The sequence below is a fragment of the Pseudorasbora parva genome, chromosome 6 (assembly GCF_024679245.1).
Source record: "Pseudorasbora parva isolate DD20220531a chromosome 6, ASM2467924v1, whole genome shotgun sequence".
NCBI lineage: Eukaryota > Metazoa > Chordata > Actinopteri > Cypriniformes > Gobionidae > Pseudorasbora > Pseudorasbora parva.
The window spans coordinates 2418075-2433263 of record NC_090177.1 but is presented as its reverse complement, the minus strand read 5'-3'; the positions used below and the strand labels follow the sequence as shown (position 1 = coordinate 2433263).

At 38.7% G+C, this 15189-nt stretch overlaps 1 protein-coding gene across 1 annotated transcript in view; it reads right to left on the bottom strand.

The window, feature by feature from the left end:
* LOC137078211 (collagen alpha-1(XXIV) chain-like) overlaps positions 1–15189 on the bottom strand; it is a 247343-nt gene that overhangs the window by 110197 nt on the left and 121957 nt on the right. The window contains exons 14-18 of the mRNA XM_067445327.1: positions 11293–11337; positions 2034–2087; positions 1906–1950; positions 971–1024; positions 472–525 (exon numbers count right to left, since the gene is read on the bottom strand). Coding sequence (XP_067301428.1) covers positions 472–525; positions 971–1024; positions 1906–1950; positions 2034–2087; positions 11293–11337 — 252 coding nt within the window. The remainder of the gene's footprint in view (positions 1–471; positions 526–970; positions 1025–1905; positions 1951–2033; positions 2088–11292; positions 11338–15189) is intronic.

Sequence of the window (15189 nt, the reverse complement as noted above, 5' to 3'; positions counted from 1 at the left end):
TCAAATAACACAATCATCAGACATTAAATCAAAACTACCCAAAGTTACTAAATGAAATAAATATGGTAAATGGACTGCATTTATATAGCGCTTTTAACAGACCCTATGGCCATCCAAAGCGCTTTACATTTTGCCTCACATTCACTCATTCATACACCGACGGCGATGTCAGCCGGGAGTAGCTGGGGTTAGGTGTCTTGCTCATGGACACTTCGACACTTGGTCAGGTGGAACTGGGGATTGAACCACCAACCTTTTGGTTTGCAGACAACCTACATGAACCACTGAGCCACTGCCGCCCCAATATCTTCGGTCATTCTTCTTCTCTAGTAAATGTATCTTGATTTAAGAATGTTTAGAATGGAAATCCAGACAGAAACCCAGAGGAAGAACATCAGTGTAGTTCACTCAACATAACGTCAGAGCTTCATTTATATTTAACTCAGAGTAAATCAGAGTAAGTGGTCTTACAATCGGTCCTGGTTTTCCACGTGGTCCTGTTGGGCCGGGATTACCAGCCGTTCCCTAAAAGAGCAACACAAATAAAACACAAAGCCTCCTCGCTGTTGGCATCAAACATCAAATCCATGGATAGAGAAAAGATTCCCATACGTTTAGACCAGTGAAGTTAATGATTACTTGATTTTTTTTAAAATCACACTCAAAAAATATGTGGGCTAAATTTAAGATTTTTCAATTTCCTAAATGAAACCGGTCAGATTTCTGTAATAGCAATAATAAACTGAATGCCTTTTAAATACACAATAACTAGCTTATTTATCATCAACAAATCCAATCCATGTTCAGAGACGTCCACTTGTCTGTCATCATGAACCAAGCTTTTGAATTTGTCCTTTTTAGTGTTAAATGTCTCCAGTAAGACCGCCAGTAGACAGTCTATGGTGGTTTGCAGCAATTTAAACCCGGTTAATGGTTGATAACATACAGTCCTGGCTGTCTTGACACTCACCTTGTCTCCCTGATAGCCATTTTCTCCTGGTTCACCCCTCAATCCAGGTTCACCCTAGATCATACAGCATCACAGATTATAGAAAACAGACCAACACTCAAAAACACACACACGTACGCACACACACATGCACGCACACACACACACGCAATTATATCATAATGAAAACATGTGACACAAATTTAAATCTACCTCACATTTCTCTAGATTCCAGCCGGTGCTATTTCAGTACCACTGAGAAAATATTATATCTTATACTGTTAGTAATGTCTATTTAATGCTTTTTCTCATTTAATACAATAATGATTTTAAATTATCTTTTGGGAGTAATTTCTCAGCCAGATTTGTTAATTTAATTAATTAATATGCACATCATGTAATTAGATAATAAATATTGTATTATTTTAGATACTATTTTATTTTAGATCCTTTATTTTATTTTAGATTTTTTTATTGTATTTAATTTAAATTCATGTTTATATATATTGGTACATCATTTAGTTAATTAGATAAGAGATCATTTTATTTTATTTTAGATATTGTATTATTTTAGATCATTTTATTCGATTTCAGATCATTTTATTTTAGCTTATTTTATTTTATATTATATTATTTTAGATATTTTATTATACATAATTCTCTTTGATTGTAGATTACTTTATTTGATTGTATTGTATTTAAGATAATTTTATTGTATTTTAGATTATTTTATGTTATTTTATTTCAGTTAATGTTTATATATATTGTGCCAAGTTGCACATGTGCTATTAATTTGAAAAAATCTAGTAAATGTGTCTTGATTTAAGAATGTTTAGATATGTGTACTGGAAAACAAGACAAAAATACAGAGGACTAAAAATAACAAAGATCATGCATAAGGGAATTAACCTTATAAGTTCACATGTTTTTTGCAATAATATAAATATTTAAATCACCTTATCACCTTTCATTCCAGGTGGCCCCGCCCCTCCGCTCAGGCCCTGCCAATGAGATAACAAGATCTTCAGTGTCCAGCCAATGAGGTTAGAGATCACACAGCTTGAACCGTAACTGATGGTGTTACCTGAGGTCCCACAATGCCAGGAAAGCCACGGGGTCCCTCAGGCCCAGGGTCGCCCTGAGAAAGCAGAGAAACAGACTCAGTAACGACAGCACTTCTTCTTTCCTTTAGTTTAGAGAATTATTCCTTACGGATTCACCAAATGGCAGATTTGTGAGGACATTCTCACAGAATACAGAGGACATTCTCACAAAAATACAGCTGCAATAAATAATATTATAAGATTGATGTTCTAAATAAAACATGCAATCATACTTTAAAAAAAAAACGCCAATAGGGGGCAGCAAGTGATCTTCTTCATGAGCGAGTCATTGAGTCGTTTATTCAAATGATTCATTCAAAACACTGAATCATTCAGTAACAAAACACCGCGCTGAGTGTTGCTTTCCTCTGGAACTATTTTCGTCGGTGAAATCATGGGTGAAATGGAACAAAAGGTTGTTTGGATCAAAAATGTAAGTAACTTAATATTAATTAGGCTACTTGTTTATTGAACTAGGCTACACCATTCATGCTACACAATTCACGGTTGCAAAGTCGACTTGTGTTATTAACAATATCATAAATCATAAATATCAACAACTACAAAAAACTCAGTTTTCCCTCAGTATGTTTCTTCTGTGAGTTTATATTGCTGCTCAATTGTTTTGATTTCTCCACGAATGTCTCTCACAAAGAGACCGGCAGCGCGAGCCTCAACGCGACTAACGTACCAGAGGCAGAGAGACACTCATCAATCGCTGTTTACATTGAATATAATAAAAACAAATAAAAAAATCTGAATCATTCTCGTGTTTCTGGTTATTTTTATATTTTATTTGTCCCAGACAAAGAATGTCAAGCCCTTGGCTTAGGCTACAGACAGAACTGTATTCTCCTGACCATTGGTTTGTCTGTATGTGTATTCAGAGGCAGAGCAACGGCCTTTCAATATAATAATAAATAACTACGTTAATGCGCGATAAAACAATTGTCGGCGTTAATTAATAATAATAACGCGTTAACATGCCCAGCCCTAATATATATATGTATATATATGTATATATATATATATATATATATATATATATATATATATATATATATAGCCACTAACTAACCTCTGCCACAAACTAACTCCCACCACTAACCTCTGCCACTAACTAACCTCTGCCACTGACTATCCTCTGCCACTAACTAACTCTCGCCACTAACTAACCTCTGCCACTAACTAACTCCCACCACTAACTAACCTCTGCCACTAACTAACTCCCACCACTAACTAACCTCTGCCACTAACTCCCACCACTAACTAACTCCCGCCACTAACTAACCTCTGCCACTAACTAACCTCTGCCACTAACTAACTCCCACCACTAACTAACTCCCACCGCTAAGTAACCTCTGCCAATAACTAACCTCTGCCACTAACTAACTCTCACCACTAACTAACTCCCACCACTAACTTACCTCTGCCACTAACTAACTTCCACCACTAACTAACTCCCGCCACTAACTAACTCCCACCACTAACTAACCTCTGCCACTAACTTACCTCTGCCACTAACTAACTCCCACCACTAACTAACTCCCGCCACTAACTAACTCCCGCCACTAACTAACCTCTGCCACTAACTAACTCCCGCCACTAACTAACCTCTGCCACTAACTAACCTTTGCCACTAACTAACTAACTAACTAACTAACTAACTAACTAACTAACTAACTAACTAACTAACTAACTAACTAACTAACTAACTAACTAACTAACTAACTGACTGACTAACTAACTAACTAACTCTCGACACTAACTACCTAACCCCTGCTACTAAATAACCTCTGTCTCAAACACAAACTAACCCCTGCCACTAACTAACCCCTCCTACTAACTAACATCTGCCACTAACTAGCCCCTGCCACTAACTAACCTCTGTCACTAACTAACTCCCACCACTAACTAACCTCTGCCACTAACTAACTCCCGCCACTAACTAACCCCTGCCACTAACTAACCTCTGTCACTAACTAACCCCTGCCACTAACTAACCTCTGTCACTAACTAACTCCTGCCACTAACTAACCCGTCACTAACTAACCCCTGCTACTAACTAACCTCTGTCATTAACTAACCTCTGCCACTAATTAACCTCTGTCACTAACTAACCTCTGCCACTAACTCCCACCACTAACTAACCTCTGCCACTAACTAACTCCCGCCACTAACTAACCTCTGCCACTAACTAACTCCCGCCACTAACTAACCTCTGCCACTAACTAACCTTTGCCTTTAACTAACTCCCGCCACTAACTAACCTCTGCCACTAACTAACTCCCGCCACTAACTAACCTCTGCCACTAACTAACCTTTGCCTTTAACTAACTCCCGCCACTAACTAACCTCTGCCACTAACTAACTCCCGCCACTAACTAACCTCTGCCACTAACTAACTCCCGCCACTAACTAACCTCTGCCACTAACTAACTCCCGCCACTAACTAACCTCTGCCACTAACTAACCTTTGCCTTTAACTAACTCCCGCCACTAACTAACCTCTGCCACTAACTAACTCCCGCCACTAACTAACCTCTGCCACTAACTAACCTTTGCCTTTAACTAACTCCCGCCACTAACTAACCTCTGCCACTAACTAACTCCCGCCACTAACTAAACTCTGCCACTAACTAACCTCTGCCACCTAACTCCTGCCACTAACTAACCTCTGCCACTAACTAACCTCTGCCACCTAACTCCTGCCACTAACTAACCTCTGCCACTAACTAACTCTCGCCACTAACTAACTATAGTGAATCAAGGTAAGACAAAAACACGTTTTAGAAGGATTGTTAATGTCCTGCCTCAATTATTAAAATGTACAACAAAATTACATAGTGTACCTTTACCAACACGTTGTTCTAAAATATTTTGATCAAATTTGTATATTTTAAAATACATCAGGATAACATTTGCAGCTTGTCTAGCAGCGCAGAAATAGAGAGGTTCCTGTAGAGCGGGAGGTTGTTTGTGAGGCTGTTTCTCATTAAGAGCTTTCAGGGGGCCGTCAGACGTGAACTCACTCCTGCAGCACAATAAACCGCACGTATGTCTGCTCTGATTCATGGGAACAGACGCCATTTCACCTTGAACTACAGGAAGAATGCACAAACATCTCAGAGCTTGAGAGATGATGCCTCGTTGGCACAACTTCTCCTATTTTACACACAAATCTGAAGCAGGGCAACGGTTGATACATTGATAATAATCATAAATGTGTGTTGATCATCAGATCCTCATATGAGAATGATTAGTGAAGGATCATGTGACACTAAAGACTGGAGTAATGATGATAAATTCAGCTTTGATCACAGGAATAAATCACACTTTACTATATATTCACACAGAGAACTGATGATTTACGGTATAAAAATATATCACATTTTGTATTGTATTTTGATCAAATAAACAAAGCCTTGGTGAGCAGAAGAGACTCTTTTGAAGACGGATAAACCAAAAACTTACGACAAGTAAAATAATTAATTAATTCAAGCATCCAGACCACTAATAGTATACCATGGTATTATCAAAGTGCATGTGCAAAAACATGGTAATGCCTTTGTTTATTTAGTGTGAGGGAGATTCTTACAGACATGTGGCTTGAATGAGATCTTAATGGATCCACAGATCACACACATGCCATAGAAAAGCTTTTCTGTCTACCACACGTAATAAAAAAAGACAGAAGAAAGAGAAGAAGGTGAAATATGACTTATGAAATATGCCATTTGGAAAATCTCTACTGAGGGAATATGAGAAGCAAACAAACCGAGGCTTCTAAACTCAGAGAGAAATGTGCTAATACGTCAGATTCCCAGGTATTACATTAGATTCTGGGATCTTTAGACAAGCAAATTAATCAAAATATGACATTTGCATTCAACAATTTGGGGTCTCTTCTGCTCATTAAAGCTGCGTTTATTTGATCATAAATCCAGTAAAGCAGTGAGATATTCCTCCAGTGTAGATCATCTGTTCTCTATGTGAATATATAGTAAAGTGTGATTTATTCCAGTGATCAAAGCTGAATTTTTCATCATTACTCCAGTCTTCAGTGTCACATGATCCTTCACTAATGTTTAAAATGTAGGGAAACAGAAATGGTTCTTCTATGGCATTGCTGAGAAAAAATCCTTTATTTTGTCTCTTTTTCATGTGCTTCCCATTTCAGTGTTTCTGACTTAGTGTAGAGCAGGAATCAAACTGCTCAACAGGGCATTTCATTGACCAAAATGTATTTTCATGGCTCTAAAAGATGCATTACATCCTCTCTGCCACCAAGAAGAAACACGGATCATGATTTGAGGAAGGGATGGCCGATAGATACAGGAACAAAAGCGATGGCATGATGAAAACGCATCAAAAGTCTGCAACATCCCGCTTTAAATCCTCCCGCCTGACATCCCGACAGCAGTGAAACGTGTCTAACATCTCAGTCCGCCGCTTTACGAGACTCAGGGGAAGCGGCCAACCTCTGACATGTGTGTTTTAAAGCCGGAACGACCAGGAGTCCTCGACTGTTAGAGACTGACTACTGAACATGACATGCAAAATGATCTGCTTTTTAACTCATGAATCAGACCCGCAGGAGCCCAACACATTTTACAAATGAAGGAAAAGAGATAACAAAGGGCACCCTGACTGGTCCCATAAGTAACAAACTGAGATGCTCTGTGTATTCTGACAGCTTTCTACCAGAACCAGCATTAACTTCTGGAGCAGTTTGAGCTCCAGTAGCTCGTCTGTTTGATCGGACCCCACGGGCCAGCCTTCGCTCCCCACGTGCATCAATGAGCCTTGGCCGCCCATGACCCTGTGGCCGGTTCTCCACTGGTCCTTCCTTGGAGCACTTTTGATAGATACTGACCACTGCAGACCGGGAACAGCCCACAAGAGCTGCAGTTTTGGAGATGCTAGATGAGAAAGTAATTGAACGAGTATCAGTATGTAAATATCTGGGTTTCCTTTTGTTAGAAGAAAATTTGTCTTTCAAACTGCATATAGAGTGTTTAACAAAAAAAAGTATAGTTGAGTAAAGAGTAAAAAGAGAAAAGTTGGGGTTTTATTATAGAAACAAAGGCTGTTTCTCTTTTAGTACGAGAAAAACACTTATACAAACAACATTTTTGACACATGCATGCAAATCAATCTTCTTTGAAAATGCTGGATTCAGTAAATCATGCAACACTAAGATTTGAAACTGATTTCCGTTCTCATCACTGTAGCTTGTTCGAGAGTGTTGATTGGCCATCTTTGCACAATCGCAGGCTGGAGCACTGGTAATCCTCTTCTTTTTAAGGCCATACTTTGTAAATTGCCTCCTTATGTTCTCTTCTAACTCCAAAAGTCACTACCAGGAATTGTAATCTTAGATCATATTGGAAAAGCACGTATGATATCTCAACCGTTTTCGGTGAAAGTGCCTTTAAAGTATTAGCACCTTTCTCCTGGTATAAGAGCTAAATTGCAGAAACAGCTCAAATTTGAGGATCTACAGACAATAACAGTTTAAAACTAGGATAAAGGACTACTTGAGTACTTAATGCACATGTGAAGTTATTGAGTGCTGCTGGTGATTATGTTGAGATGAAGTTGTGGAAAGCAGCGGGGCGAGGGACCGTGAGAGCGGGCCGGTGACGAGTGCTAATGAGTGCCAGCTGCGCGCCACACCGGTCTCGTCTCGCGGCCGACTGATGGGAGCATAAAAGGAGGAGCGAAGGCTTTGGAAGACGAGAGAGGACCAGGCCTGACGTTATGTTATGGTTTGTTAACGTTTTGTTGTGTGTGCGCGGGCAGCCCCTCACGGACGTCACCAGCCCGCTCTCACGGTCCCTTGCCCTGCTGCTTGCCACAGATGTTAAATTGCTAATGCCTGGTTCAGACTACAAGATATTTTTGTCGGTTACGATAGTTACTGTGTCAGATTAGGCGATTTTTACTCCTAAAATCTTGTCGTGTCCTGGACTAGAAACATGTCAGACTACACGTTGCTACTCGACCAATCATCGCTTGTTGTCGGCGTGCGTGATGTCATTGACTATCAGAAACAAGAGCGTAAACAAACGATGTCTGAAGCAGTGTGTTTTGGCTGTTTTATATTTAGAAAAGCGCAAAAATAGAAAGAAAACCCAACAAAGGACACGTTCCTGGCTTGCTGGAAGAGGACATTATGGGCTGTCAATCCTCCAAAGAGAACTTGAGGTAAAATATTGTTCTTTTTATATTAAATATTTAGTTATTAGCCAGTAGTTAAAGCTTGCCACCACAACGTATTTGTAAAACATATTTTAAGCTTACATTCCAGTAACGTTACTCGCCGGGTTCCTGAAGGGCTTCCGCTATCGTTCGCCAGCATTTTTCTTATTTGGTTGTGGTAGTCCGTCGATGACGCATCGTACAGGCAGGAATACTGTGTCACGTCACAGACAAGGGAAGATGGTGCGAGGACTCAAGTGCAAGAAGAATAATATTTATTTACAACAAACAAAACATAAGTGCAAAACAAAACCCACGAGGGGGAAAACGTAATCTAGAAAATACATAAACTGGAACTGAACACATACCACAAAGAAGTCACAGGGGAACGGAAGACGTAGACAGTACAAGGATACGGCTCAGACTGACAAACACAAGGAGCTTATAAAGGGAAGAAATCAAGAGGGAACAGGTGGGAGAAATCAAGCACTAATCAGATAACAAGGGGGAGGGATCAGACAATTGCATGAGCACATGCTCAGAATGACAAAACCCACATGTGCACACAAGACAGGACAGGCATGTGACATACTGTTGCCACAACTCCACGAACCTTTCCTCCATTTTATAATTCCACCTAAAGTTAGCCGCTCCGTCATCACATGCGTTTCGCCGTGTTTGAAAGCTGTGTACGAAAACTGTCGGTGCTCCGGTTGGTCAGCGCCACACGTGACAGAACCCGTCTTGAAGGACCGCAAAAAAAATTAAACATGCTAGTCTTTCTGTCGTGACGTCGTGAACTATCGCAGACGTGGATTCGGTTGTCGTATACTATGACACACACTACGAGATGAAACGATCGATTCTTGTGTCCCGACGTCCATTATCGTTTACGAATCCCTACGACACCTTACGTCAAACAGATCGCGCCAAATTCTGGCTAATATGGTGTAGTCTGAACCAGGCATAAGTGTCTTCTTCGGTTAATTGTGTGTATATGTTTTTTGTTCTTCTTTTTTTTCCCGCTGTCTTGGCCAGGACTCCCTTGAAAACGAGATTTTGAATCTCAATGGGATTCTTTCCTGGTAATATAAAGGATAATGAATGAATGAATGCTCTGACCCAGTCGTCTAGCCGTCACAATTTGTCCCTTGTCAAACTCCCTGAAATCCTTACGCTTGCCCATTTCTCCTGCTTCTAACACATCAACTCTGAGGACAAAATGTTCACTTGCTGCCTAATATATCCCACCCACTAACAGGAGCCGTGATGAAGAGATCATTCGTGTTATTAGCTACTGGAGTTCCTCAGGGCTCAGTATTGGGACCGCTTCTCTTCATGTCAAAAACATGTTTTTTCTTATCACTCAATTTAACCTCTCATTCCAGCCAGATGATCCAACGATAGCTGCTTGAATCTCAGCCTGCCTAACAGACATCTCTTGCTGGATGAAGAACCACCCCTTTCAACGAAACCTTGCGAAGTCAGAACAGCTTGTGGTCTCAGCCAACCAAAAACTTCAGCTACTGTAGGTTCATCCTCCATAACCCCATCCAGGACAGCCGGGAACCTTGTTGTGATGGATGATCAGTTATAAAATCACAGACCACATCACTAGAACTTCCTGGTCCTGCAGATTTGCCTTATTCAACATCAGAAGGATCAGGCCCTTCCTATCGGAGCTACACAACTCCTTCTCCAATCTCTTGTTCTCTCCAGACTGGACTATTGTAATGCTCTCTTGGCAGGCCTTTCAGCATCACTGTCCAACCTCTGCAACTGATCCAGAATGCTTCAGCCTCTTTTCATCTCTCCTAAAATCCAGCAGTTTATCTTCTCATCCTGAAGTGTTCTGTCGCTGAACAGACGCCAGGACACACAGTATTATTAATATCCTCTTGGCAGGAGCCGCTGGCGGGACTGAACTCTGTACAGTAGCAGAACACGCTGGTGAAAACCAACCGAAAGACCTCAAAAAAAAACATAACATTTACAACAGGTTCTGAATCTGATTCTGTTTTCACACGCTACCGAAAACAGTACACGGTTATAACTACTCTGATTATTAATGTTAAGTACTTATCTGTAGTATCGAATCAAATGGCTTGTCAAAACTAGTGTTTTAAGAAACACTTTTTTAGTGGGGGTTTTTTTAAATCTATTTTTACGATGAGACAGTAAAGGAGACAGAACAACTGAAATCAATCAACCAATCGTTCGTTTGGTCGAACGACCGACGACCAGTCAATCAATCAATCAATCAACCAACCAATTAACCAACCAACCAATCAACCAATCAACCAACCAATCAACCAACCAATCAACCAACCAATCAACCAACCAACCAACCAACAAACCAATCAACCAACCAACCAATCAATCAGCCAACCAACCAACCAACCAATCAACCAACCAATCAACCAACCAACCAACCAACCAACCAACCAACCAACCAACCAATCAATCAATCAATCAATCAACCAATCAACCAATCAACCAATCAACCAATAAACCAAACAATCAATCAACCAATCAATCAGTGTTTCAGCCACCGAGAGATGTTAATGAAACAGCTTAAGAGCGATATATAACGGCTCATTTTCCTCAGGAACAATATCCAGTGTTCACAGTTTATTAGTTAGCTCTATAAACACTAAAGAGGAGCTTATTTACTGTTACTTATATATGTATGAATACATTTGTCATGAATACAAGTTTTTATGAAAATTACCTCAACTGAGTTTCAAACATTTCAGTTTTTATTTGAGTGGGATTATTATATCTGAAAATAAATAGCAGTTGAATATAACAGGCTCTGTTTTTAAAGAGAATTCAAACCATCGGTATCATAAGATTTAAGATGGGTATATATATTCATATATCTCTAATATGAAGTCATATCTGCACGGCTACAGAGAGGACAAGGCTTCTGCGCCGGCCGCAAGAAGGTTAATCTAATTGAGGACGCTGTGTGTGTGTGTGTGTGTGTGTGTGTGTGTGTGTGTGTGTGTGTGTGTGTGTGTTTTCAGGACTCACTCTCAGGCCTGGGAATCCACTGCTGCCGGTTCCTCCGATGGGCCCCTGAAACACACACAAAACAATGAGAAACGGCTCCACACTTCTGTCTGCATCTTACAACGTTCTTTGTTTTTATTTTACGCACTGATTTTGACCCGAAGATATCAAAGATTCCTCTACAGCTGTTTGGGGTTTCGGCACAATTCTTCCAAAACCGTGGAAAACACCATCTTTAGACAAAATATCCTCTATGCACATGACTCCTATCTGCATTTCAATCTCTATCTCCAAATCAATTATAATGGAAGTAAACAAGAACTATAATTTTGTTTAGTTTTGCACATTGTATCATTATCAGAGATGTCATGGGAACTTTAGGCCTTTTATGATCAATAAAGATTTTTGATTTCCTCTCGATAAGTTGTTGATAACTTTATGTCGGACGATTGTTAGGATTGGCTCAAATTATGATAGATTACCATATATGTCAAAAGTTTGGGGTCGGTAAGATTAGTTTGTTTTAATGTTTTTGAAAGTCTCTACTTTTCACCAAAATCATCAAAAATACTAGCCTAGAAATCTAGACGCACCCTAGCGGCAGCAAATTTAATCTGCCGCGAGTGTCGTCTAGGAACTCTCAATACCCTTCTGAGCTGTATTCCTCACAATCTGGACGGCCCAATCACATCCTGTATAGAGTCGGTGGGCGGGGCCATAATGACGACGGCCGAGTTGCGTTTGCGTGCTTCTAGTAAACACAGAAACTGGCGAACGGCGGTCTGTCGAATCAGCTTTGACCGCGACTCTGGAAGACTTGAGTTAAGCTTTTCTCTGAGAAAAGAACAAAGAACGGCACTGAAGTCATTCTGAAGAAGGGAAGATGTGTTCGGAGTTTAGCTGACCGGATACGGCGAATGTTTAATCAGTCAGCGAGCTCCGCTTCACCTTCGTTGCTCTGGTTGGTGTAGCGCTATCCTATCGCGTGCAGAGGGAGTTTGAAAGACAACCGTTTATCCGCCCCTCAGATTGAGCCGTCAATGGTGAGTTTCCAGACCAAACATCTTGATGTGGGTCTGGCTTGTCAGGCTACAAAAATGCAGTAAAAACTGTGAAATATTATTATAATGTAAAATAACGGTTCTCTATGTGAATATATAGTAAAGTGTCATTTATTTCTGTGATCAAATCTGAATTTATCATCATTACTCCAGAATCGAAACATTCTTAAATCTTGAGTTGCAAAATTAAGCAAAATATTAAATCTCGTTTTCTAAAATAAATGATCAAAATGAAGAAAACAAATATCTGCCGACAGAATCAGAAAAATACTTAAATACTTAATTTAAAGGAAAACCACGTACATTTTCCTCATCTTCTCTATTGTTGCGGCTCCTCTCTGTAGCCAGACCCTTCAAATTGTGCAAAATAAAACTGTGATAAAAACGCGTCAATTTTGCAAAAACTCATATATCGCAAAAAAAGCTTTTACGCTCGCATGGTGGTTTTTCAAGCAATTCGGAAAAAGGACCTTTCCGCGAAAATCCAATGGAAACAGTTTTTTCCACAGTTCACCTTATGGTGATGCATTTCTATATTGCATATTCATTTTCCCACTCAATTATGTCGTAATAACGTAATTTTCATAAAATGAAATTCTCATAAAAACGATATTTTCTTGTTAAAACTACATATATTTTCTCCTAATACGGATTGGCTATGTTGTATAGTGATGTGTAGACCACAAAATATGCCTTAATCTACATTAGATAATTTATATAGCCAATGCACCTTTGTAACACTTTCATGTTTTTATATTAGTATTAAAGTATAATATAATAAAGTATATCAGTCTGGCGACTAAACTAAAACATTCACACGCCAATGGTGATTCTATTATCTTATAAGCTTGTCCTTACTTTTCACAATCAACATATGAAATAAAAAAATTATATTACAGGCTAATATTTAAACATAGCCTAACTATGAAAATAAATATGTTTTCTTTAACCCGAAATATTCTGGTGGCATATTCTGATGGAATTTTTCCTTTATTACAGCGGACATAACTCAAAATAATCATTTTTATCCATACAGATAAGATGACAATTATAAACTATAAATTGTCTACTTTTTTTAGTGTAAACTCACAATAACAACAAAGGTTGTGGATTCTGGGAACGGATTTTGCATGCACTCTTCATTTCAAAAATGTATTTTGTTTATTGAACTCAAAGTTTTTCATTTCAAAAGCATTTCTAAATTCAGTTCATATTTCTAACAAACAAAATTTCAAGCCAAAATAATAGTTACCACCATGCAAATTCAAACATTCCGCTCTTTTAATTTGAATGCTTGAATAATACGCTATGTCTCCTTCCATTAGTAATAACTAGGGCTGGGCATCGTTTTGATTTAAATTATTCTTACTTTCGATTCCGATTCTTACGTTCGATTCCGATTCTTAAGTTCGTTTCCAATTCTTTTCGATTCTCGATTCCGATTCTTACTTTCGATTCCGATTCTTACTTTCGATTCCGGTTCTTACGTTAGATTCCGATTCTTACTTTCGATTCCGATTCTTACGTTCGATTCCGATTCTTACGTTCGATTCCGATTCTTACGTTCGATTCCGATTCTTACGTTCGATTCCGATTCTTACTTTCGATTCCGATTCTTACGTTCGATTCCGATTCTTACGTTCGATTCCAATTCTTACGTTCGATTCCGATTCTTACGTTCGATTCCGATTCTTTTCGATTCTCGATTCCGATTCTTACTTTCGATTCCGACTCTTACTTTCGATTCCGATTCTTACTTTCGATTCCGATTCTTATCGTTCGATTCCGATTCTTTTCGATTCTCGATTCCGATTCTTACTTTTGATTCCGATTCTTACGTTCGATTCCGGTTCTTACATTCGATTCCGATTCTTACGTTCAATTCCGATTCTTTTCGATTCTCGATTATGATTCTTACTTTCGATTCCGATTCTTACGTTCGATTCCGGTTCTTACGTTCGATTCCGATTCTTACTTTCGATTCCGATTCTTACATTCGATTCCGGTTCTTACGTTCGATTCCAGTTCTTACGTTCGATTCCAGTTCTTAAGTTCGATTCCGATTCTCGATTCCGATTCTTTGAGGGGTGGATTCAAAACATGTCACATCGATATTCAATGCTATTTTCGATACCACGGGGGAATAACGCTGCATAAACTGTCAATTAGATATTTTTTATAGAAATTTTTAATTTTAAAAGTCTAGGCAATCAAAAATTTCTTCTGAAGAGATCACTTTATATGATAAAGCTTTTAAGCTTTTTCTCATATATAAACATTGATCAATTACTAGTAAAATTCTCACAAATATTTGCTAACTCAATGTATTTTTTACAACAGGGTAATTGTGTTGTAAAAGCTTACACACAGCACAAGTAGGCTTGATTTTGAATGGTAAATTGAATTTAAAAAGACGAATAAACAGATAAAATAAGAACAAATAAACATATTACAAACAATAGCACAAATATATGCATTAGAATAAAAGATATAAATGAAATAGACTGCTTTATTTTTTCATGTAGGTCTAACATTCAGGTTAGAAACTGAATAAAAAACGCAAAGTAGGCTAGTTAAATTTAAAATAACATTGGATAATGTTTTTTTGTAAAAAATTTAATAGCTTCATATGAAACCATTAAAGTTACACAAGTTGTTCAAGAGCAGTGCAATCGTTTGTCTTTTTGTAATTTGACTTTGAATAACTGCTGTCCCTTTAAGAACTGCCGCACTCATGGATCCTGAACACTGCTCCTGTTACTCGTTCTTCATTTTTTTGCTGAACTGTTTACGACCGTGTTTACATCAATATTCTTTAAGATGTTCACTGAGAATGTTTTTGAGTTGACCAATAATA